At 49.1% G+C, this 25,203-nt stretch overlaps 2 protein-coding genes across 2 annotated transcripts; one reads left to right on the top strand and one right to left on the bottom strand.

Annotated features, from left to right (window-relative positions):
- The first annotated feature begins 12,185 nt into the window (after positions 1 to 12,185).
- Positions 12,186 to 20,947, top strand: Best1 (bestrophin 1). Its single transcript, XM_026407582.2, is given in 11 exon segments — positions 12,186 to 12,218; positions 12,912 to 13,099; positions 14,311 to 14,405; positions 14,876 to 15,109; positions 15,640 to 15,794; positions 16,177 to 16,254; positions 16,544 to 16,696; positions 18,040 to 18,120; positions 18,409 to 18,560; positions 20,172 to 20,864; positions 20,866 to 20,947. Coding segments are annotated over 10 exon segments (1,875 nt in total). The 5' UTR covers positions 12,186 to 12,218; positions 12,912 to 12,947.
- Positions 20,948 to 22,278: 1,331 nt separating this feature from the next.
- Positions 22,279 to 24,754, bottom strand: Fth1 (ferritin heavy chain 1). The gene is made up of 4 exons (XM_077797428.1): positions 24,520 to 24,754; positions 23,087 to 23,233; positions 22,697 to 22,822; positions 22,279 to 22,607 (listed from the first exon to the last, which is right to left on the bottom strand). Exons 1-4 carry the CDS (start codon positions 24,631 to 24,633, stop codon positions 22,443 to 22,445), a joined length of 552 nt encoding a protein of 183 aa, XP_077653554.1. The 5' UTR covers positions 24,634 to 24,754; the 3' UTR covers positions 22,279 to 22,442.
- Positions 24,755 to 25,203: the final 449 nt, after the last annotated feature.

Here is a 25,203-nt window from a genome sequence, read left to right as displayed (position 1 = left end):
AGTCTTTTTTATATTTTATTCTGGGACAGGGTCTTGCCTAGTTGCTTGGGGGCCCCTCTATATTGCCAAGGCTGGCCCTGAACTTGTGATTTTCCGTTTTGAGCCTCCCAGGGTGCTGGGATTGTAGGTGTTTGCACACCACACTCAGCCCAGAGCTGATTTTTTAAAAACATGATTCAACTCTGCTGTCCACAGGAGCTTCTCTTTGATGGAATGACCCACATAGGTTGAATGCAAAAGGATGGAGAAGCTTTTGCATCAAAACAAACCAAGAGACAGCTCAGATGGTCACACTAACATTAGAAAAAAGTAGACATCAAGGCAATGATTGTTACAAGGAACAAAGAGAGACATGACATGATGATAGACGACTCGGTCCATCAAGAAGACACAAGGATCCTGAACATATACACTCAGATAATAACGGAACCCCCAAAATATTTGAAGCGGAAATGGATAGAATCAGGGCTAGGAACGTAGCTCTGAAGTATAGCACTTCCCTGCACACGCATGCGCTCCCTCACATTGCAACAGCAACAGAAGTGTAAGGAGTGTACAGATCAAAGGGAAAAATAGTAGACCAGCAAGAATCGCTCGAGACTTTCAACATCCCACTTCAATAAAGGGATGACACAACTAACAACTACACACAAAATAACAAAGCAAAACTTGAACAACAAGAAAACAGATTTATACCTAACTCTTCCCAACAATAGCAGAATAAACATTCTTCTTCTTTGTCTTTTTTTTTTTTTTTTTTTGGTGGTGGGGCGGGCGACCAGAGATTGAACTCAGGGCCACTCGACCACTGAGCCACATCCCCAGCCCTGTTTTCTATTTTTTTTTAGAGACAGGGTCTCATAAAGTTGCACCTTGCTCAATTGCTGAGGCTGGCTTTGAACTCACCATCCTCCTGCCTCAGCCTCCTGAGCCACTGGGATTAGAGGTGTGCACCACCCCTGGCTAAATATTCTTCTTAAGGGCACACAGAACATTCCCCAGGATAGGACATATGTCAGACCACAAAACGAATTTCAATAAATTGAAAGACTTGAAGCCATATGAAGTATCTTCTTTAACAAAAATAGAATAAAATTAGAAATTAATAACAGAAGAAAAACTGAAAAAAATCACAAATGTGTTAAAATTAAATAACACATTCTTAAACACCCAATGGGTTAAAGAAGAAACCACAAGGGAAATTAGATAAGATAAATGAAAGTGAAAACTTAGTGTATCAAAACTTATGAGACACAGCAAAGGCATTACTTAGAGGAAAAGTTAGAGATTCAAACACCTGCATTAAAAAGAAGAAAAATCTCAAATGAATAAACTGAACTTCCAATATAAAGAAGTAGAAAAAAAAAAAACTAGGCCCAAATCAAACAGAATAAAGGATATAATAAAGATTAGAGTGGATAAAGGATATATAGAGGGGCTGGGGATGTGGCTCAAGCGGTAGCGCGCTCGCCTGGCATGCGTGCGGCCCAGGTTCGATCCTCAGCACCACATACCAACAAAGATGTTGTGTCCGCCGAGAACTAAAAAATAAATATTAAAAATTCTCTCTCTCTCTCTCTCTCTCCTCTCTCACTCTCTCTTCTTTTTAAAAAAAGGATATATAGAGAAATAACAGAAATCTGGGCATGATGGTGCACACCTGAAATCCTAGAAATTTAAGAGGCTGAGGCTGGAGGATCACAAGTTTGAGGCCAACCTTAGCAATTTATCAAGGCCTTTAGCAATTTAGGAAGAACCTGTGTCCAAAAAAAAAAAAAAAAAAAAAGAAAGAAAGAAAGAAAAGAAAAGGGCTGGGAAAGTGGTTCAGTGATAAATCACCCCTAGGTTCAATTCCCAGTACGAGAGAGAGAGAGAGAGAGAGAGAGAGAGAGAGAGAGAGAGAGAGAGAATAACAGGAAGAATCAAAACAACAAAAGATGGTTCTTCAATAACTCAACAAAATTGGACTTCTCACTCTTGAGACAGCCCGCATTCTCCCTTGAATGTATACCCCTTGCTTTCCTAAATAAATCCCTGTGTCTCAAAAACAAACAACAACAACAACAAAAATCTCCAAAGTCAATTAACCTTTTGTTAGCTTGACCAAGAAAAAAAGAGAGAAGACTCAAATTCAAATTTGGAATTAATTTGCTATAAATCTTACACATATAAACAGAGTTATAAGAGTTCCATGAACAATTGTACGGCACCAGTAGATAATCTAGATAGAACGGGCACACTCCTAACAACTCACAAACTACCAAAACTGACTCGAGAAGAAATAGAATATCTGAATAGCCCCAAACATGAGAATGAATCAGTAATCAAAAATTTCCAATAAAGAAAAAAGATGAGGATCAGATTGTTTCACTGGTGAACTCTCTCAAACATTTTTAAATAAATAAATAAACATCAATCTTTTTCAAGCTCTTCCAAAAATGAAAGGAGAGTATACTGCATAACTCATTCTATGATGCCCGTATTACCCTGCAACAAAAGCCAGACAAAGACATCACAAGGAAAAAAATCTACAGACTAACATCCCTTATGAATATGAATACAAAGTCCCCCATGATATACTAAAAAATTGAAGCCAGCAATTTAGTAAAAAGGATTTTACATCATGGGATTTATTCTGGTCACGCAAGCAAGGGAAGTTCCACAAATGAAGATCGATCAGTATAATATACTATCGTATTAAAATAATGAAAAATAGGCTCACACTCATCTCAATTGGTGCATAAAACTAATTTCACAAAACCAACATGTTTTCATGACAAAAATACTCATGAGACTAGGAAAAGAAGGAAACTTCCTCAACCGGACGAAGGCGGTCTGTGAACACCCATAGTTGATATCATGCTTAATGGTGAAAGACTGAACGTTTTTCCTCCTAAGACCAGGAACAAGATAAGGGTGGCTAGCCTTGTTCCTTTTACTCAACATGTTACTGGGTGTTCTATCAAGGGCAGTCACAGAAGAAAAAGAAAAAGGCACCACATTAGAAAGGAAGAAGTAAACAACATTATTCACAAATGGCCTTATCTTATATATAGTGAAAATCTGAAAGAATCCACACGGAAACCATTACAGTTAGTAAATGAATTCAGCCAAGTTGCAGAACACGAGACTAACATATAAAAATCAGTTATATTTCTATACATTAGCAATCAGAAATCTGAAAATAAATTTTAAAAATAATTCTTTTTTTTTTTAAAGAGAGAGTGAGAGAGGAGAGAGAGAGAGAGAGAGAGAGAGAGAGAGAGAGAGAGAGAGAGAGAATTTTTAATATTTTATTTTTTAGTTCTCGGCGGACACAACATTTGTTGGTATGTGGTGCTGAGGATCGAACCCGGGCCGCACGCATGCCAGGCGAGCGCGCTACCGCTGAGCCACATCCCCAGCTCCTAAAAATAATTATTTTTATAATAGTATTTTTAAAACCCCACAAAATACTTAGGGATACTTTTAACCAAGGAAGTACAAATCCTATATACTAAAAACTATAAAAACATTATTGAGCAGGATATGGTGGCACGTGCCTGTAATCCCAGAGGCTCCAGAGGCTGAGGCAGGAGGATTGCAAGTTCAAGCCAACCTCAGAGATTAGTGAGATCCACATTTTTAAGAAAATATATTTATTTTTTATTTTAGTTTTAGGTAGACACGATCTCTTTATTTTATTTTTATGTGGTGTTGAGGAGGGAACCCAGTGCCTCATGCATGCTAAGCAAGCACTCTACTATTGAGCCATAATCCCAACCTGAGATCCACTCTTAAAATAAAAAATAAAAATATCTGGGGAATATAACTAAGTGGTAAAGTGACCCTAGGTTTCTCTCTCTCTCTCTCTCTCTCTCACACACACACACACACACAGAGGGGGGGGATAGAAAGAGAGGGAGAAATTTAAAAAAATAACTAAATAAGTGAATAGATATTCCATGTTCATATGTTCATAGATTGGAAGACTTAATGTTATAAAGATGGTGCATTAGTCAGATTTACTTTGCTATGACAAAATACCTGAGATAAGGGAGGAAAGATTTATTTCATTCATGGTCAGTTTGTTCCATTTTTTTTTTCTGGGTAAGGCAGAATATCATGACAAGGAACAAGTGGGGGAGAGAGAGAAGGGCCAGGGTCCTCATATATCCTTCAAGGGCACACCTCAGTGATCTATCTGCTTCCTCCAACTAGACTCCACCCACTAAAGTTTCCACAGCCTCCCAAGAGTGCGGTCAGCTGGGCACCCAGCCTTTACACATGAGCTTTCGAGAGGCAATTTAGATCAAAACCATAACAGATTGTAAAGCAAACCACAGAGTCATTGTAAAATATTTGTATTTTGTCCTTTTTGAGCTTATTGTAATTGTTGTTGTTGTTTTGTTCCCCATTTATGGGAATTGAACCCCAGGGTCTCATACATGTCACATAGGTGCTGCACAGCTAAGCCACATTCCCGGTCCCAATAGAATCGTTTTCTTAATTTCATTCTCAGATTGTTCATTGCTAGTGTATAGAAATATAACTGATTTGGGTTTTTTTTTTCTTTTTTTGGCAATACTGGGGATTAAACCCAGAGGTGGTTTAACATTAAGCTACATACGTGCCCTTTTCATTTTGATATAAGTTCTTGCTAGATTGCAGAGGCTGGCTTCTATCTTGCAATGCTCCTGCCTCAGTCTCCTGAGCTGCTGGGATTACAGGTGTGCACTACTACAGCTGGCTCTGCGGGGTGTGTGTGTGTGTGTGTGTGTGTGTAGAATTGTGGATATAACTCAGAGTCTCAAACATGCCAAGCAAGCTCTCTACCACTGAGCTACATGCCCAGCCCCTGATTTTTGTATTTTGTATGTGAAAGTTTTCCACTAAATTTATACAGATTTTTGAGGAACCGTGAATAGACAAAGCAATCTTTTTTTTTTTTTCCTCCCAGTTCTAGGGATGGAACCTAGGGCCTCGAGCACGCTAGGTAAGTGCTCTGCCACCGGGCTATACCCCAGCCTTTGAGGAAAAAAGAAACAAACAAATTTGGAGAATGCACACTTCTTGATTTCATGTTTTTTCCCTAAAGCTTCGCGATCAAAACAGTGTACTGGGATGAGGACAGACATACAGATCAGTGTGATACGATGACAGTCTGGAATAGAACCACACGTCTATCACCCCTTCATTTTGGACAATGGTGCTGAGACCATGCCATTGAACCAGCAGGTGCACGGACAACTAGACATCCACACACAGCAGCCGGAAACTGGACCTTGACCTCACAGGATGTGCAGAAATGAGCTCAAGATTGGTCAGATTTCTAAGTGCAAGACTTAAAGCTATAACATTCTTAGAAGAAAACACAGGGGTAATCCTTTGTGACCTTGGACTTGGCAAGGTCAAAAATGCATCAGAGACCTTCCTCAAAAAAGTATATAGAACCTCTTCAAAAAAATAAATAGAGCTGGCTAGGATTACATCTGTAATCCTAGCAACTTTGGAGGCTGAGGCAGGAGGATCGTCAATTCCAGACCGGCCTGGCATCTTGGTGAGATCCCATTTCAAAAAAAAAAAAAAAAAATGTAGTTTAGTGGTAGTTTATGCCTAGCATGTGCAAGGCCCTGGGTTCAATCCTCAGTACTGCAATAAATAAGTATGGCTATAAATAAAAAGTGAAAATTTTGAAACGAGCAAAAGTTTTAAATAGACATCTCTCCAGTGAAGGTATACAGTAAGTAAAGTAGTAAGTAAGTAAAGGAGAAGATACTTCCCATTATTTGTCATTTGGGAAATTCAACCCTAAACCACCGAGAAGCCACACATACTATTCCATGGGTTTAAGATAAACAATAAACAAATGGAAAAGGTGAATTTTATAGAATAGAAATTTTATCTCGGTATTAAAAAAAAAGAAGGAAATATATCAAAATAATTACTACTGGTGTATTTCTTTCTTTCATTCTTTCTTTTTTGTTTGTTTTACTACTCTGTAGTTTCCTAATTACTTGTATAATAGCATGTACTTTTGAAGTGGAAACAATCAATAATTTCAATCTCTCTTGTCAGGGTCTGAAGCCAGCATCTGGGATGTGCACCTGTATCAGTTATTAAAATGCAGGTTCTGATCAAGGAGGGCTCAGGTGGGGCCCAAGATTCTGCATTTGAATTTTTTTGTTTTGTTTTGTTGTTTTTTTCTTTGCCATTGAACTCCATCCACGGCCCTTTTTATTTTGAGACAGGGTCTTGCTAAATTGCCCAGGCTGGCTTCAAATTGGCAATCCTCCTGCCTCAGTCTCCCTAGTGGCTGGGATTACAGGCATGGGACTCCACAACTGGCCAAGACTTTGTATTTCTAACAAGTTTCCAAATAGTGTGGATGCTACTGGGCCCGAGACCTCAGTTTGAGAAGGCAGGTTCTAGAAGATGGTAGCAGCAGGTCAGAGACTGATGAAGCAATTCACTGAACAGAGGGGCCAACAGAGAAGAGGCTGTTGCTTCTAGATCCCTCCCCCAGGAATTTATATCATGCAGGACATATTTACACTAAAGACTTTTTCATTGTAGAATGGAAAACACCCGAGGGGTGTAGCTCAGTGGTTGAGCACATGCGTAACATTTGTGAGGCCCTGGGTTAAAAAATCATTCCTTTTTTTATGAGTAATTCATATTTAAACGAATGTCCTACATTTGTGTCTGCTAAGTTGGATAGCTCTAGGCTGGGGTGGACAGAGCCCTCAGAGCCAGCCAACCTGCGTGGGAGGTAGGTAAAGGCAATTTCGTTTTCTTTTTGGAGTGCTGGGGATTACACGTGCTAAGCAAGTGCTGTACCTCAGAGCTATATCCCTAGATTTTATTTTAATTTTAAATTAATTTTTTTTTTTTTGGTACTGGAGATGGAACCCAGGGTGCTTTATCACTGAGCTCCATCCCCAGCCTTTTTCTTCTTCATTCTGAGACAAGGTCTCAGTAAGTTGCTCAGGTTGTCCTGGAACTTGTGATCTTCCTGCCCCAGCCTCCCAAGTTACTGGAATTACAGGAGGGTACCACTGTGCCTGGCTGGTAAAGGTGATTTAAAAAAAAAAAAAAAGAAAAGATTTTGGTACCAGGGATTGAACCCAGGGGCGCTTAACCACTGATCCGCATCCCCAGTCCTTTTTTATATTTTATTTAGAGACAGGGTCTCACTGAGTTGCTTAGGGCCTCGCTGAATTTCTGAGGCTGGCTTTAAACTTGTCATCCTCCTGCCTCAGCCTCCTGAGCCACTGGGATTACAGGCGTGCACCTGTAAAGGTGATTTAAAGCCGCTGTCTTGGGGTCCTGTTGATGTGACATAGTGGCAGCCTGGCTTACTTTTTCTCTGACTTGCCCTTGTCCATCCTCCCCCAAGTCTGTCCACGTATGACAGATGGACAGCCCTACCTACCCCCCAGGGCTATGCACCAACAATGAGATGACACCATTTCTAAAAGGCACTTTGTGGCCTGCCTGTCCGCCAGTAAGTGCCCAGGAGGTGGAGAGGCGAGGGTTTCTTCTCTTCTTTCCCTCCCACGATGCCCTGGCAGCGCTAAAGCCAGTGGAGCAGCGGAGCTGCGGGGCTGACCCAGCCAGTGACCTTCGACAGCCTTTCTCCACCTCTGACTCCTCGGGACCCCAGGCAAGTCGTTCTCCCTCTCTTTCCTCCGTTTCTTTGTCTGCAAGATGAGTAACTGGATGAGAAATCGCTGACATTTGCTCCCAGCTGTCAAGCTCAGATGCCCATCTGAAATGAGGAACTGCGGCCACCGACCCGTGGTAGGTGTGTGACGGCAGCCAGGCTGTGCATGCCCCGGGCAGTTCCTCCTCCTCCCCTGCCCATTAGCCCCAGTTCTAGTGGGTGGAATGGGGCAGGGTGGGTCTGTCCTCCCCTGGCTGGCCTCACTCAGCAGAGTCCGTGGAGGTCTGGGCCACCTGGGGATCTCAGCGTTCTCCTCAAGGCCAAGGGTGACGTCCCTCGCCTCTGCTTGAGCTGGCTCTGGCCTCTTCTGTGGGGATCCGCGGTCTCTTTCAGCCCGGGGCTTCCTGGAGCCAGAAGCAGGTGAGTCCCATCCTCGCCCTGTGCCTCTGCTCCCGGGGGGCTCTTCTGGAGTGGCCAGAGGTCACGTGTCCACCTGTTTGAATATCCCTCTCTCCAGCCTTCGGGGATCAGGGCTGCCTGACTTCAGGGTGCAGGTGCTTTTTGGCCTCCTGGGCCTTGGTTACTTCCTGGTGGGCAGTACCCCCTCCCTGTCCAGCTGTGCCAAGCCCCCTCCGTTTCTCTCTTGGCTTCTGCCCTGTTTGTTGATTGGCTCAAGAGAGGGGTGTGGGCAGAGGCTGGAGGCAGTGTCAGGCCTGGTTGGCCCACCCCAGAGCCCCTTGCCCATTGTCCCCAGCCAAGCCAGGTAGGTCTCTTTCTACCTGTCCAGCTGAGGCAGGTCCTCTGTGAGGCTCCTGTTGCCAGGTCCACCCTGGAAGAGAAGGCTATGGCGTCCTGCATCTGGAGCACCATCTGCCCAGCTCTGCTCTGCCTGGCCCCAGACATGGCTCTTTGCGAGGGGGCTCCTGAGCATGGGCTCTGCTTTAGTTGGTTTCCTGTGTGCACCCCACTCCTCAGACCTCCCCTCAACCCTGACAGACCATTACCCGGGGCCTCCACTCTCAGAAACTCGCCTCCACTGCAGAGGTCCTCATGGGGAGCAGAAGCACAGAATCCAAAGTCAGAAGTCAGACTTCAGTACCAAGCCAGTCACAGCTGTGTGACCATGACCAAGGCATGCCTTGAGTTTCAGTGTCCTCTGTAAAATGTGGCTAAGATTGTGATACCGAACTCTTCCTCAATAATGCCCCCATGCCCTTTCATATTTCTCCGCTCGGTGAACTCCTACACAAGTTTCAAGACCCAACGCAAATGCTCCCTTCTCCGTGAAAGTCTCCCTGAACCCTGTGCACTGGGCCCAGATCGTAGGCCTTGCAGTTCCATTCGAGCTCTTTAAGTGTTTTCCTGGTTTTCATTTGACCATGAATTCTCAGAAACAGGAGACAGAATAGGCTCCATTTGGGCCTCAGAGATGCTACGTTGAATGACTACCTTGTGGAATTCTTGCAGGGCTCGATCCTGGGGTCCTTCATCTAGCCTTGGCTTGGGTCACCTGGTGCCTGTGGTGCCTTTAAGCTGTGCCCGGCTGTACCCATTTCCATGGCTGAGACCTAGTGGGAGAGACTATGACTTGTGAGTGTCTCTGCCGACATTCTGGGGCAGGGAAAAATGAAACAGCACAGTCAGGAGGTTCTGGGGTTCAGGGGAAAGAGAGGAAGGACTTCAGTGTCTCCCAGCTCCCTCTCAGGGTTCTGAGGCTGCTGGTCAGAGTCAGGGAGATGACAGTCTTGGGGTTGGTAGCTGATGGACCAGGCTTCCCAGACATGAGCCAGTTAGTCAAGGGCGCCCTCTAGGGGCAACCACAGGGGAGGCAGGAACCTGTCCACAAAGGCAGGATTCTTTTTCTTTTTTTTTTTTAATATTTATTTATTTTTTAGTTCTCTGCGGACACAACATCTTTGTTGGTATGTGGTGCTGAGGATCGAACCAGGGCCGCACGCATGCCAGGCGAGCGCGCTACCGCTTGAGCCACATCCCCAGCCCAAAGGCAGGATTCTTGAGTTTGACCGTGCCAGGCTTGCGACAGACACGTGTTTGACTTTAAGAATATATGTATTAATCATCTGGTGGGTGGAAAGCTCTCTCTGGGGTGTTGGCATGCATCGGTGAAGAAGACAGGGGCTAAGGTAGAGAAAGAACCCCTTACAGCAGCGGTTCTCAGCCCAGATTGTGCATTAGAACCACCCGGAAAACTGCAAAAATGCCACCCCTGAGCTGACAGAGTTTGCATCTGTAGGGTGGGGCACAGGTACCAGTGATTGTAGCTGTTCCCCAGGAAATGCTAATCGGCACCAGGCAGGAGAACACTGGCTTGAAGTGTTCACTAAGGCTTGCCATTCATTATCCTCACCTGGTCACTGGGGCAGATGTTATTGTCCTGTTCTGCAGAAGAGCAGACTGAGGCCCATGTCACCTCTCTGCCTTCTGTGTTCGGTCTTCCTTCCTTCCTTTTTTTTCTTTTCTTTCCCTTTCTTTCTTTCTTCCTCTCTCTCTCTCTCTCTCTCTCTCTCTCTCTCTCTCTCTCTTTCTTTCTTTCTCTCTACTGGGGATTAAACCCTGGGATTCTTAACTACTGAGCTACATCCCTAGCCCTTACTTTTTATTTTGAGACAGGGGCTAAGTTGCTGAGGCTGGCCTTGAACTCACCATCCTCCTGCCTCAGCCTCCTGAGCTGCTGGCGTGAGACACGCGACAGCTCCCTTCCCTGTTTTAGTCAAGGACAGGCAGGGGAGGTAAAGAGGCAGCAAAGGACTCCTACAAGGCTGTCCCTCATCTCCTAGAGATGCTCCATGACAACAATGTGGCTTTGTTTGCTGTGATTAGAAAAGTTGCCAAGGTCCTTGCAAAGCAGATTTTTGTTGTCCTCTTTGTTGTCCCTCCACCTCCCCCACCCCACCCACCTCTGATCAGGGACAGAGAATTGTCAAGGCAAAAGCAGTGTGTACAAAAATCTCCTGCAGGCTCAGCGTAGTTACTGCTTAGGGAGTATAAAGTCTGAGAGGTGGGGCCACAGGGCAGGGGGAGAGGAAGGGGAGGAAGGAAGGGAGAGTGGATTTATTTTAAGACTCAAGGTCATGTTGTAATCAGGGCTTCTGGAGGTGTGGTCCCAGGACCAATCACATCATGCTTCCCTCAGTACCTGAAAAAATGTAACATTCCCCAGGGCACAGGGTTAGCCTCTGGAGAAAGATCCTGAGATCTGCATATTTACTAAACACGGGGCAATTCTTGTCGCCACTGAAGATCAAGAGCCACTCTGCTTGGAATTCTGCTCTTCTGCCTTAGTAATCTAATCTGAGTATGTTGGGTAGATACCCATCATGCCCAGAGGCTCAGAGGAGCCTCGGAATGGATTAATGTATTAAAATGTATCAGATCAGCTGCTGAGAGTCTAACCAGCTGCCCCTGGGGTCTGAGCACTCGCTCCCACTTTGCACAGTCTGGCTAGAAGCCAGCCCCATAAACACCAGGACGGCTTTGTCATCTCCCCCCAGGCCTGGTCTCCACTCATGGGCTCCCAGCCCCCACCTCCTTCCCTAGCTGCGCAGCACTTATTAACAGATCCTGCCGACCAATCACAGCCTGTGATGTCACCAGCAGCCAATCAGAACGCCTCACCAGTATAAGCAGAATTCTGTCACTCCTACTGAGGTGATGAGATTCCAGCGCAACACCACCCTTTTCAGACAGGGACGCTGAGGCAAAAGAGGAGCAGAGTCCTATCCAGGGTCACCTCATAGGTCACCGCAGAGCCAGGGCTAGAAGCCAGGACTTGTGACGGTAGCCCAGTGTTCGTTCCCCAGCCCTCAGGGTTGCCAAAGCTCCCCAGGTCCTGGATAGAGGGTCCCTCCCTGGGTAGATCCTGGAAAAGGGAAGATGAAGCTCAGCACTGTTCCCACGGTCCCTGCAAGACCTCAGGGGTCAGGCTGCAAGTGGAGCAGACCCTTCAACCTCTGGATTTTAGGGCCATGGTACAGGAACTGTTGCCCCAGATTCCGGCTCTTAGCTTGACCCCCTCAGGAAGGAATTAGAGGTACCTGGCCAGGCTGAGTGGGCTGCTGCTTCTGCGCAGATTACAAGGAGGGGCCGAGACAAGGGCTCCTTTGTGGAGGCCGAGGCTTAGGGAGTCAGGTGATCGCTCAGCACACATGTATGTGGGCAGTACCAGCCTCCTCGTGTGGGCAGGGCCACTGGCTATAGGGTCTCAGTCCCACCAGTCCAGTGGCCAGAGCTTTCAAGGGATCGTCTGACCAGACTGGAGCCCCACCTGTGAGTAGGGGGTGCCCCACGTGGACAGGGCTGGGGTTTTGAGGGAATACAGGGGTGGATGATTGTACACAGAGTACAAGTGCAGGTGTGTGGGCTTCTGCAGGTCCTGAGGTGGGGAATGAGCTTGGTGTGCACCAGGCACAGAGACATGGTTTGTAGCTGCATCAGAACAAGTGGGGGAGGATGGAGATTCAATCACTGCTTCAAATAAAGTTTTATTGAGCACCTGCTATGAGAACAGCACAGGAGCTTCCATTTGGAGGAGGAAAGAGGCAGCAAGCAGCAGGTATCTTGTATAATTTATATTTGAGTGGGGATAAATACTAGGTGGAAAAATCAAACAAGCTGGGAGCACACTGCTGGTGGCAGTGAGGCACTATTTCTAGTAGGATAGCCAGGGAAATCCTTGCTGAGATGTCATGAAGTGGGAATGAGTCAGGCAGTTTCCTCAGGAAGAGCATCCCCCAGGCAACTGGCTCAGCAGGTGGAAAGGCCCTGGGGCAACCATTCAGTAAATTGGAACAACCTTGCCAATCAGGCTCTGTTCTGGGAATGGGGTCACTGGCAGTGGACTGGGCTGCCTGGGTCCCTTACTTATTTCTCATTCCAGGTAGTTGAGGGAGCGTAGGGAACAAGATGAGCTCAGAACAATGCCCAGCTCAGTGTGTGGACATTGCTGTTGTTATTGTCACTGTGCAAAATTAAGGGCATATGCCCTTAATACACAGACCTGCCTGTCTTCCCTGCCAAGGTCAGGGGCAGCCTCTGGGCTCACTTTCTTGGGTTCCCACCTCCCACAGGCAGTCAGAGCTGGAAGGCCCTTGAAAATGATCCCCTTCCCCTGCTCCCAGTGTCCAGGTGGGAGAGCTGAGGCCCACGCAGGGAAGCGTCCTGGCTAAGATCATGCATGAGTCCCAGACAGGAGCCAACTAAGGCTTCCCCACCCACCCCATCAGCACCCTCTCTGCCTGCCCACCAGGACCCACGCCCACCTGCTGCAGCCCAGTGCCTGGCCATGACTGTCACCTACTCCAGCCAAGTGGCCAATGCCCGCCTGGGCTCCTTCTCCCGCCTCCTGCTGTGCTGGCGTGGCAGCATCTACAAGCTGCTCTACAGAGAGTTCTTCATCTTCCTGTTCTGCTACTACACCATCCGTTTCATTTACCGGTACAGGTGGAAGGGCTGGGGCCAGGGCTGGGCCAGGGCTGGGGAGGGTGGAGACAGGTTCGAAACTCTGCTGGGCCCTTCCAGTGTGCTAGGGAGCATACGTGCCAGTCAACTATGGATCTGAACTGAGGTCCTGGCCAGTACCTGGGGGCTGGAGCTGGGGCCTGGGAAAAGAAATCAAATCAGATAGAGGGAGAGGGGTGTGGCTCAGTGGTAGAGTGCTCGCCTAGCATATGTGATGCCCTGGGTTCAATTCCCAGTGCCACACGTCACACACACACACACACACACACACACTTACATAGTTCATATATATACATATTTCAATAAAAAATGCTCATCTAAACAATAAAATGTAGGACAGATACATATGCAGAATATATGATAGCACTTTAGTTGAGAAAACTTTAATGGTTACAATGGATTGAAAAATATACCTAAAAGTCCTTTTTTTTTTTAATGGTACTAGGGATGGAACTCAGAGCCTTATATATAATAGGCCCCTAAATTTCTTAAGTTTATATTCATAACAAAGGTTGGTATTTATTTATTGGTACTAGGGATTGAATCAAGGGGCTTAACCACTGAGCTACATCCTCAGCCCTTTTTATTTTTTTATTTTATTTTTTTTAAGAGAGAGAGGGTTTTTTTATATTTATGTTTTAGTTTTCAGCAGACACAACATGTTTATTTGTATGTGGTGCTGAAGATCGAACCCAGGCCGCACGCATGCCAGGCGAGCGCGCTACCGCTTGAGCCACATCCCCAGCCCCATTATTATTATTTTTTTTTATTTTTAGGTAGGGTCTAAGTTTCTTAGGGTCTCCCTAAGTTGTGAAGCTGACCATGAACTTGAGATCCTCCTGCCTCAGCCCCCTGAGTCACTGAGATTACAGACCTGCGCCACTACACCTGGCCCACCCTACTTTTAAAAAAGACCACTCAGTTTCAACTTGCTTTTAAACAACTGTCCCTGACAACTGACCCTTTACCAGGGTCCCTGATGCCTAACACTGACCCTCAGCAAGCCCTTCCTTCCCGTCAGCCAGGGGTTGGTGTGAGGATTCTCACAGGACCCATCAGAGGGGGCCTCCATCAGCCTGCGGGGGTTTGTCCTGGCTCAGGCCGGAGGTGGGCCCTGGCCTGGGCAGGACCTGCGGCCATCTCAGCCACCTCCTCACGGCGCGCGCACACCCCCGTGTCGCCCTCAGGCTGGCCCTCTCGGAGGAACAGCAGCTGCTGTTCGAGAAGCTGGCTTTGAATTGCGACAGCTACATCCAGCTCATCCCCGTTTCCTTCGTGCTGGGTGAGCGCCCCCTTCCGGCCGTGCGGGGTCCGGGGCCGCCCCAGCTCGCGGCAGACCCAGGGCGGACCCAGAGGAGCTGCGAGTGAGAGGCAGGCCAGTGGCCGGGTGGCTCCGTGCAGGCCAGGGACACGTGCGAACTGCAACAGGGAGACTAAAGCCAGGCGGCGGGGAGGCCGTCCTGCCGCGGCACTGCAGGCGCGGTGCCGGGGACGCGCTGGGAGCCTTGCGCAGCGGGGAGGGAGGGCGCGGGTGGTGGCGGATGGCTGGGATCCCAGGGCCAGAGGACCCGAGGGGCTCTCGCGCCTCCGTGCGGGGAGGCTCTGACTGCCGTCCTGTCCCGAGAGCCTCCCACTAAGGTCGGGGCTGGGCCCGCTCGCATTAGAAAGATGGAGAAACCGAGGCATCACCGGGCGCTGGCCTCTGGCCACAGCCCAGCCGCTCGCCCCTCGCCCCTCGCCCCTCCTGCTCAGGTTTCTACGTGACGCTGGTCGTGACCCGCTGGTGGAACCAGTACGAGAACCTGCCGTGGCCCGACCGCATCATGAGCCAGGTGTCCGGCTTCGTCGAGGGCAAGGACGAGCAAGGCCGGCTGCTGAGGCGCACGCTCATCCGCTACGTCAACCTCGGCCACGTGCTCATGCTGCGCAGCATCAGCACCGCGGTCTACAAGCGCTTCCCCACTTTGCAACACTTAGTGCAGGCAGGTGGGCGGAGCCAGGAGATCCGGGGCGGGGAGGGGCGGGGCCAGACCTGGAGTGGCAGGATCTGAAGATGGGAGGAGCCAGAATTCCCTGAACTGGAGGATTGGGTGGGAACCTGGGGACTGAACTAAACAGGTCAGATGCTTGAAGGTGGGGCGAGGCCAGAACATAACGCTCGGATGATAAGGGTTTGAGGTAGGGTCACAGACCCTAAAAAAGCTAAGGGAAGGGCTGGGGACTTGGGAACTCTGCCCTCTGATCTGAGCTCCAGTTTCCAGTCTGGAGGTCTGAACATCATTCTCTGGCCTCCCCCTTGCCCTTGCCCGTACCTGACCTGTCTCTGGTGAATAACAGGCCTCTCTCCCATGCTTAGTCCATAATGGCACATTGCAGGCATCCAGTGATTATGTGTTCAAAGAAAGGATTCCAAAGGAACTCGGCCTAAGGGCCGAAGGGCTGAGCAGGGCCTGGCTGGTGCTGGCCACCTCTTCTGCGCTTCTCCCACCTGCTGCCTTCTTCACTCTACTCTGCAGGCTTTATGACCCACGGGGAATACAAGCAGTTTGAAAAACTGAGCTTGCCACACAATATGTTCTGGGTGCCCTGGGTGTGGTTTGCCAACCTGTCCACAAAGGCCTGGGTTACAGGTCGGATCCGGGACCCTGTCCTGCTCCAGAGCCTGCTGAATGTGAGCCCACTACACAGATGGGGCGGGTGCGCAGTGGGGAGGGTTGTGGCCTAGGTAGAACAAGGTTTCCTACAGGGGGATAACTGGAACCCCTGAGTCTTCCCAGAGCCTGGGATGGGGGTGCAGGATCTTTTACAACAGGTTTCTACAGCCGGAGGGAGCCCTTCTCCCAGGATCCTTTCAATCCCCTAAGTGAGCCTGTGAGGTCCTGGTTCCTTTTTGCTAGAAGAGGAGACTGAGCCCAGAGAGGTTTAGTGAGCTGTCCATAACCACACAGCCAGGACTGGACCAAGAAACCAGACACTGGTATCTGGGGAAAAGTGGAGATGAACCTGGGGGAGCAGGCTGTGGTCAGAACCCCATCCTTTCCTCTGTTCCTCAGGAGATGAGCACCTTGCGTACTCAGTGTGGACATCTGTATGGCTATGACTGGATCAGTATCCCGCTGGTGTACACACAGGTGAGGACTGGACTGGTGAGGCTGCTGTTTGGGAAACGGAGGCTAGGAGGACCCAGGAAGCTGACTGACTCAGAGGCTGAGCGAAAGGCTGCCTCCAGGAGTTGGAGCTGCACCTTGAAAGTTTTCTCTAGTGCCAAGCTCATGGCATCCAGGCTTTTGCCTGGCCCAGCCCGGTAGAGGCAGTGTGGTCACACCTGTTAAAGAGGAGAGAACAGACCCAGGCTCGCCAGTGTGATCCCGGGGTCCCTCCTAGTCCTCTTGTGCCACCTCCTCCACTTTCTCCTCCCAGGTGGTGACCGTGGCAGTGTACAGCTTCTTCCTGGCTTGCCTGGTTGGCCGGCAGTTTCTGAACCCGGCCAAGGCCTACCCGGGCCACGAGATGGACCTTGTTGTGCCGGTCTTCACGTTCTTGCAGTTCTTCTTCTACATGGGTTGGCTGAAGGTGAGCCTCTGGGCTGGGGGTGTGGCCAGAGGGTCATGACCAGCAGCTGCCTGGGATGAGGATGGAGAGCTGGGAGGTGAGGGTTTCACAAGAGGAAGGTAGGCTGCTGGGCCCGGCCACCCCCTCAGGGCCAGGCATTTCCCTTGTGTGTTTACATAGGACAAAGCGGAGATCCAAATCGCAGGGGGCAGGGGCCCATGCTTGAGGTCTGACTGACCCCAGGGCTTCCCTGACACCAAGCGTGTAGTGGGCGTGGGAGACACAGGGAAAGTTCCATCAGTGTGACCATCTGGTGCCCCAGAGGGTGTTCTCCAGGGTTTGTCCAGAACAGGAAGATTCACGGGATAAGGTTGCTCTGCTGGAGAGACTTCTCACTGTCCCATGGGATTTGTCCCCCCTGCTTACAACAACAAAAGGTGAAGCTGACTACCCTAGTGCCCTCGAGAAGGCACCTTCAGTCCCCTTTTCCTTACGCTCCCCCACCCCAAGTCTCTTGTCCAGCTCCTTCCCCCAGAGCCAGGACCCTAATGGGAGCTCAGAATGACTGATGTCTGTCTCTTGTCTTTCATTCTGTTTCCTACTCACTCTCTCCTCTCCTCTCTTCTTTTCTGTATTTGTTTTTTGGTAATGGTGGCAGGGATGTCCCTTTCTCCCCTTTTTATCCTTGTATCTCTCTCTCTCTCTCTCACACACACACACACACACACACACACACACACACACACACGCTCCTATTCCCCCTGCATCTTTTGGTTTCTAAAGATCCAACCAGATCACACCATTTCATGCTTGAAATTGTCCAGGGTGCCCCGGTGCCTTGCCAGGTGTCCCCTGGACCCTAAGGCTGCTCATCACCTCTTTGAGGAATTTGTCAGGGTATTTTAGAGGTTAATCCCCAGGAAACTGGACACCTAGACTCCTCGTGAATTCAACACAGCCTCAGCATATATCTCAGTTCCGTTAGCAAACAATGAATAAATACACATTTGAAGGTATGATGAGTAAATGAATGAGTAAGTAAGATTACGAAACTCCAGGTGAGATATGTGAGATGAGACAGAGGTGGTGACTCAGTTGAGTGACACTGTTAGGGACAGATGAGGTATTCAGGGAGGAACTGGCTAAGGAGAATCAGAGAGGTTCAGGGTCTAGAGGGCAGGAGCAATGTGTCAGTGGCCCCATGTTGGGGGGCTGTAGCCCTATGCTGTGGCTATTGGAAACAGTTGTCAGGCAGGAAGGGTGTCATGGGGTGTAGAAATGGTAGGATCCAAGGCTTGAGGGAGGGAAGCAAGAGCCTCAAGGATCTCTACCTGAAGGTCCCCAGAGTCTCACCCATCCCCAAGGTGGCAGAACAGCTCATCAACCCTTTTGGAGAGGATGATGATGATTTTGAGACCAACTGGATCATCGACAGGCACTTGCAGGTATGAAGGGAGCTCATACCACGGACCCAAGGAGGGGGACGCTGCAATTCTGCAGGGAGGCGTCACAGGGAATTATCCTCCCTTGCCACGCCCCACTTTGCGGCCAGCCATTCACTTACAAGAGTCTCACCTCAACTTTTGAGGTTTGCAGGGCATCAACCTCTCCATTCACAGGTTGGGAAACTGAGATCCAGAGAGGGAAGTAACTTCCCCAAGTCATCAGGCAAGTTCATGGTCATGTCTGGCTGACCTTTCCATTGGACTTCCTCCTCTGTTCCTGGTGGCCAGGTGTCCCTGTTGTCTGTGGATGAGATGCACCAAGATCTGCCCCCCCTAGAGCGGGACATGTACTGGAATGAGATAGAACCCCACCCACCCTACACAGCTGCTGCTTCCCAGTTCCGCAAACCCTCCTTTTGGGGCTCCACATTCAACATCAGGTGGGTAGTGCCAGGGAACTGGGTGGGAAGCATCTCAAGTGCAAGGGCCTAAGAACTTAGAACAGCTCTTGTGAGTACCCGTTGTGTGCCTGACAGGGCTAGGCAGGATACTGCATTCTGTAGAGATATTAACTATTTTTTTCTTCCCAATAATCCTGCTTTATTAGTTTTCAGATAATCAAGTACAAGTTCAGAGGGGTTAAGTAGGTTGCCCAGTCCACAGTCACATAACTAGCCAAGGGCACGTCTATGCCAGTTGTTAGGTTCCACTCTGCACTTCACCCTCAACTGAGCTATGAAAGGACTCCTTAGGCGAGAAGGGCTCTCAGGAGCCTCTGGTCTTAGGTACTCTCCTTCCTTGTCGGGGCTGGAAGCTGACAGGAAAGGGATTTATTCAAGAGCAGCCTGTGATCAGTGATGCAGTGGGGATGTTAGAACTTGCTTCCTTGCTCTAACCAAATTGGTTTTTTGTTTTTTGTTTTCAACAAATTAAGGTGTTTGGGTGGAGAGTGGAGTGGGGTTCTCTGAGATAGGGGAGGGGCAGCAAGCATGTCCAGGCAGAAGGCAAGGCCATAACAGGTACTTCCTGAGTAGGTTCTCCTACTCAGGCCGCCCACAGCAACCAAAGCTTCCCCTGTACAGTCTCATTTCCCCAATGCTCTGAATCCCTCCTGGCTGCTATAGGCTGGAGGGCCATTTCAGAAAGTCCTCTGCCCCTGGGTGACAGAGACGGCTTTGGAGAGTGTTTGGCTCCTGTTGGGATCCATATTAAGGCCATTTTCCGCAGTATCCAGCACTGTTCTCCTTTTGTTCTTTTAAGAACTAAATGGCCTATTAGGCTGCACTTAGGATGGAGTCCATAATTAGTGTGAAGAAGAGTGGAAAAGCAGTCAAATGAAAGCTGGTGACTTGTCTTGCTCAGGAAGATTTCTGAAGGATGAACTTGAGCCCTACATTTTCTGCATCCCTGCATTTGAAGGCCAGGGTGGGGGAAGGTATAAAACAGAAAAATAACAAGGAATACTCACTTAGCGAAGGGAGCTCAAACCCCAAACCCAAACTCTGGGTACCTGCCTGGGAAAACAAAGGTCACCTTTGACTGCCTGAAGCTAAGCCTTGGGGCATGGGAGAAGTTGGTGGCAGGAAAGGCAAGCCCCAGTCTGGCCTAGGTAAGCTCTCTGTTGCAAAGGAAAGGTCTTGGCCCCCCAAGAAGCTGCTGGAAGCCAGACTTGTCTCTTGGTGGGTGATGTTCTGCAGTTGAGAACATCTCTCCCTGGCCTTGTCTGTAGTCCCTCCTAGGCCTCACCCACCTTCCTACTGAGGACCAGTTGTTCTGATGGTGTAGAGGAAGAGGCTTTAATGGGAGGAGCCAGTGGTGAAGAGGAAGTCCCTAGATGCCAGGCTGGAGGAGGGGGCTGGATGGTAACAGTAGGCGAGAGGGAGCGGAAGAACTTGAGACTCACTGGGAGGTATAGGAGAGATTAGGACGGAGGCGAGAGCTGTGGTACCATGAAGGAAGGCTGGGACAGAGAGAGGGACAAAGGGGGGTGAAGGAAAGGTCAGGCCTGGGTCCTTTATCCCCCCTACTCAGCCCTCGGTGTCTTTTTCCAGTCTGCAGAAAGAAGAGATGGAGTTTCAGCCAAATCAGGAGGACGAGGAGGACACTCACCATGGTATCTTTGGTCATGATCATCAAGGTGTCATTAGTCACCTCCTAGGGCTGCAGTCCCATGATCACCACCCTCCCAGGACAAACTCCAAGACCAAACTACTATGGTCCAAGAGGAAGCCCTACCTCCATGAGAGTCAACCCAGTAAAGACAAACAGAGCCCTGGGGACCAGGAAGACACCAAGGCCTGGAAGCTCAAGGTGGTAGATGTCTTCAGGGATGCTCCACTCTACGAGAGGCCAGGCTACCACAGTGCCCCACAGACGCCCCTCAGTCGCACGCCCATGGTCTTCCCAGAACTGTCAGCCCCCTCTGGGCTACATGGCATCACAGGCACTGATACAAGTGACCAAAGCCCAAAGCCTGTGACTTCTGGGGCCAAGAACCATTTTGAATTGCTCCCAGATGATGGGGCCTTGAGGGAGCACCCAGAAGTACATCATGCAAGGAAGAAAACTGTCGAGTTTAACCTGAAGGACATACCAAAGATCCCTGAAGGTCATCTCAAAAGACATTCGCAACGCTTGACAAGCAATATACACACAATCCTCGAAGATCCCGTAGATCCTGCAGCTCCCCTTCACACCTTGGAAAACAGGTCTGTTCACCCAAACCAGGGTCATGGCATCCCCCTTCCCTACCCCAGCTTCCCTTGCTCTGAGCAGCTTCCCATGGTTTCATTACTGTCAGAATAGGAGGGATCTATACCCTGACTAGCTGGGAATATGCACTGGAACCCCAAAGTGTTGTGGGCGGGTGCTTATACTCAGTTCATGCAGGAGCTTGATGTTACCAGAAGACTTCTTTGGGATTCACGGAAAGAATATGAAGTTACACTTACAAGGATGCTGGGGGGAGCGGGTTGGCAGGTTAGGCCTAGATGGGCTAGGGGTGGCTGATAGAATACCATGAGGCTGAACCTGAGCTCTCCACTATCACCAAGAACTTGACTCACTGCCCAGTTAGGAGGTGGCAAATGAGCACTTTCCCAGAGGCCTTCATGCTAGGACCCAATCACTGGAAGAAAGGGTGCTGCCTTATCCCAAGAACTGGCAGATGGTAGTTTATTGGGGGAATAGAGGAGACAGGATCCAAGGTCCATGAATTGCATCTTTTTACTGCTTTGGGGACCTCACTGAACTATGTCCCAGTTTCACGCTTCCTTAAGCTTCAAGTTGTTACAAACCCAGGATACTTCCCTTTATTCTAGATTTTTTGAATATTTTTGCCCAATTAGAAACATCCTACTCCAGCCTCAATCATACAAAGAGGAAGTCTAGCTTCCCATTTCTATATTCTCAAGCAGTTTCTTTCATGGTTAGAACACCCAGCTTTATTGAAAACCCCCAAAAAAGGGGGGGGGGGAATAGGGCAACAATCTTGGCCTTGCTTCTAGGGGTATACAGGGGAGTTTTATAAATCATCTGTGGCTTAAAATTTAGTCTTACGTACCTTCCATACTCATATCAACTTTCTCAATTTTTCAATAGGGATGAACTATATTCCTAGCTTATCTCCCAAGGGGGATACCTCACCAGCCTGGTCTTCACCTGCCTGTAATCAGCGGGACACTGATCCAGTCATGCTCACACAGTTGTCCACATTGGAGTATGTTCCCATGACAGCCGGATTTAAATGGCTGGCTTAATGGACAACTAACTAGTCCAGGACTACTTCAGCCTTTAATACATTAAAAACTGTATAAACTAGGGGCTGGGGATGTAGCTCAAGTGGTAGCGTGCTTGCCTGGCATGCATGCGGCCGGGTTCGATCCTCAGCACAAAGATGTTGTGACCGCCGAAAACTAAAAAATAAGTATTAAAAAACTGTAAACTAGAATGAACCACTGGAAACATATAATTCAGAACCATGAGTCCTCAGTCCTATTTGAATTCAACACACCCACACCTTGTTATCTTTCCTCAACTAAGGAGTCTAATAAATACAAGAATTCTTCTAAGTATTTGTTTAGTGTGATTGACACTAAAGGAATCTGAAAGATTGCCAAGACGGATTTTTGGCCCATCGCACAATTTCAAACACAAGAGCTGGGTACCAAATTTCTTTATTTGAAGGAATGGTACAAATTAAAGAACATAAGTGGATGTTTTGGTACAACTTATAGAAAAGGTAAAGGTAACCCAAATATGCATGCACTGCCTTGGTGACCAGGGAAGTCACTTGCACGGCTATGGGAAAGTCAGGCTGAGGTTTAGCTCTCGTTATCACTGTCTCCCAGGGTGTGCTTGTCAAAGAGATACTCTGCCATGCCCGATTCTGGGGCTCCCATCTTGCGCAAGTTGGTTACATGGTCACCCAATTCTTTGATGGATTTCACCTGCTCATTCAGGTAATGAGTCTCAATGAAGTCACACAACTAGAAAAAGAATCGGAAATTACTGGTTAGTTTTCCCAGCCAATGGTCAGTGATTTCTTCCACTTATCCCCTGGGTTTCCAATACTCACGTGGGGGTCATTTTTGTCAGTGGCCAGTTTGTGCAGTTCCAGAAGTGACTGGTTCACACTTTTCTCCAAGTGCAAAGCACATTCCATTGCATTGAGCCCACTCTCCCAGTCATCACGGTCTGGTTTCTGAATAAGAGGAGGTTAGGTCAATTCATCTGTAGTCTCTACCAATCAGCCCCCAAACCAGCAAACTCCTAACACCTAACCAGCCTGCTTGGGTGCCTTGACAACAACTTCTACTTTAACATCCTAACCCACTACTATTTTCCTACTTTAGTTGAAATGGCAGATCTAAAAAGCCACAAAAAAACCCAAAGCCCATTATGTCATCATTTTTTAAGTTAAGGGCAACTGATAGTCTGTAGGACACCCCTAAGATCTTTTGTTCACCTTGATATCCTGAAGGAAGATTCGGCCACCTCGTTGGTTCTGCAGCTTCATCAATTTCTCAGCATGTTCCCTCTCCTCATGAGATTGGTGAAGAAAATATTTGGCAAAGTTCTTCAAAGCCACATCATCACGGTCAAAGTAGTAAGACTGAAAGTGGAATGTGAACACATATGTTAAGTATTCCCACAAGAAAGAAGCTGTACCAGTAAGTAGAAAAGGTTGCTGCTACCAAAGCCTCTCTTTCTCAAAGCACAGCAAGAAGAGGCCAGTGCCTTAGGAGACTAGGGGCAGAAGTGTTCCTGGGTTAACTCAACAGTAGTTAATTTGTATTCTAAAACAGAAAATTGAAACTTGATCCTTGAAAGTTTATTACTTCAAGGTTCCTTTAGAGTATCATAGGAACGGACTGCAGCAGAATGTCTTCAAGATCTGTATTAGTGTAGAGGAAATTTCTTAAGCCAGAGCCAAATATGATTAAACTTAGAGTGCTGGAGTATTGACTCTGTACTTTCAGCCCATTTTCCTGTTCCTTCCTGATTACATGTTAAAACAAGCTCTAGAGCTTGCCAGTTGTGCAGTACGTTGCTGACTTATAAAATTAAAGCATTGTGCCACATTACAACTGAGGACAATATATACCTATAACTATTATTACCAGCAGAAATAAAAAATTTGATTTCCAGGCTTAAGACACTAACTCCTACCACTCAGCCTGAAGTAAGGAGCAAACCAATTCCACTGTGGGAACAACTTCCTTGCTCAGTAACTGTTGGTGGACTTTATCCAGGAACTACAGGTTCAATTAGTGGGCCACAACTCCAGGACTCTCTGGCACAAGAAGGATAAAGAAGAAAGCACCCGGAGGCAAGTATTCCAAGGCTCAAGGTCGGGTGACACTTCCATGACTGTAGAAGGGGAGATTTTTAGCGATAATGCTTCAACACAAGTGGGTCTTCGAGATAAGTAGAACAGAGAGGTGGAGACCGCTGTTCAGAAAGGGGCCGCTGTTCAGAAAGGGGCCGGGATAAACCCACAAGAGATAAGCAACTTTGTATCAACCCCAAGGCTGCTGCCATTCGACACCCTTACCCAGCAGGAGGCTGGGAGCTGCGCACTCCAGCAAACTGAGGGCCTACGAGTCACGTGATCGGCGGTGGAGGTCGAAAAAGGAATGCAAAAACCCACTTTCCTAACCGCTGGGCCGATCGTACCGGCTGCCAGTCTCTAAGAGGGGATTGCAGAGGCGGGCCTTGTCGCGGAGGGAGCCCTCCCAGGGACTGCTGGAAAGGGCCAGACTTTCTGCGCCAGCCAAGTCCTGGGAGACCTCGCGCAGCCTCCATTTTCCAGAAGGGCGCACGGAGGCGGGGAAGCCCGCTGCTGGCCACACCCCCGCCCGCCGGCCCGCGCCCCGCCGCAGGCCCGCCCGCGCTCACCATGGACAGGTAGACATAGGAGGCGTAGAGCTCCAGGTTGATCTGGCGGTTGATGGCGGCCTCCGAGTCCTGGTGGTAGTTCTGGCGCACCTGCGAGGGGGACGTGGTAGCCATGGCGGGCGGCTGAGGAGAGGCGCGGCGCTGGAGCGGCGGCGGAGGTCTGGGGCGGTCCGAGGGCGCTGTGAAGAGGTGGCGAAGGGCTGCTGGCTCTGAGCGGCGGCCGGGGTGGGGGTCGAGCGCCGGGTTCCGTCCAAGCACTGTTGAAGCAGGAAACCGCGGCGACTCTCGGCGAAGAACGTCTGGCGCAGACGGCACCCGCCGGGCTCTTATAAGGGTCTCGGCGTCAGGACGGCCCTGGCCAATCAGCGCAGCCCGCCTGCCGGGTCCCGCCCCTTCCTGTGGGCGCGCGGCCGCGGGCGGGGGCGGGGGGCACTGGGGTGCGGGGCTGGGCCGCCCCGATCACTGCGGGCTGTGGTGCGTTCTGGCTGAGCTGGCGGCGGGGCACTCTCTGGGCCCCCCAGGCAATGAGGGGAGGCGTCTTTGAGCTTTTAGGGTCCTCTTAGTGGGGTGACAAAGGAAACTGGAGGAGGCGCGGGAAGCCCATCCTGGGGCCCCGGCTCCGGTGGAGCCCTGGGTCTTGGAACCCAGGAGGCAGAAGGCGAGAGAACGGGTGCTTCCCAAGTC

This window comes from Urocitellus parryii, chromosome 4 (genome assembly GCF_045843805.1).
Source record: "Urocitellus parryii isolate mUroPar1 chromosome 4, mUroPar1.hap1, whole genome shotgun sequence".
NCBI classification, from domain to species: domain Eukaryota; kingdom Metazoa; phylum Chordata; class Mammalia; order Rodentia; family Sciuridae; genus Urocitellus; species Urocitellus parryii.
Note: the sequence above shows the minus strand (reverse complement) of the source record. Positions and strands in the feature narration are given on the sequence as shown.

Bases quoted from the DNA above. Each gene is read 5' to 3' on its own strand.
- Fth1 (XM_077797428.1), bottom strand. From the start codon at position 24,633: ATGGCTACCACGTCCCCCTCGCAGGTGCGCCAGAACTACCACCAGGAC. The intron at 22,823-23,086 runs GTGAACAAAAGA...CCTCTTATTCAG, and splicing joins TCTTCCTTCAGGATATCAAG to AAACCAGACCGTGATGACTG. The intron at 22,608-22,696 runs GTGAGTATTGGA...TTCTTTTTCTAG, and splicing joins CTGACAAAAATGACCCCCAC to TTGTGTGACTTCATTGAGAC.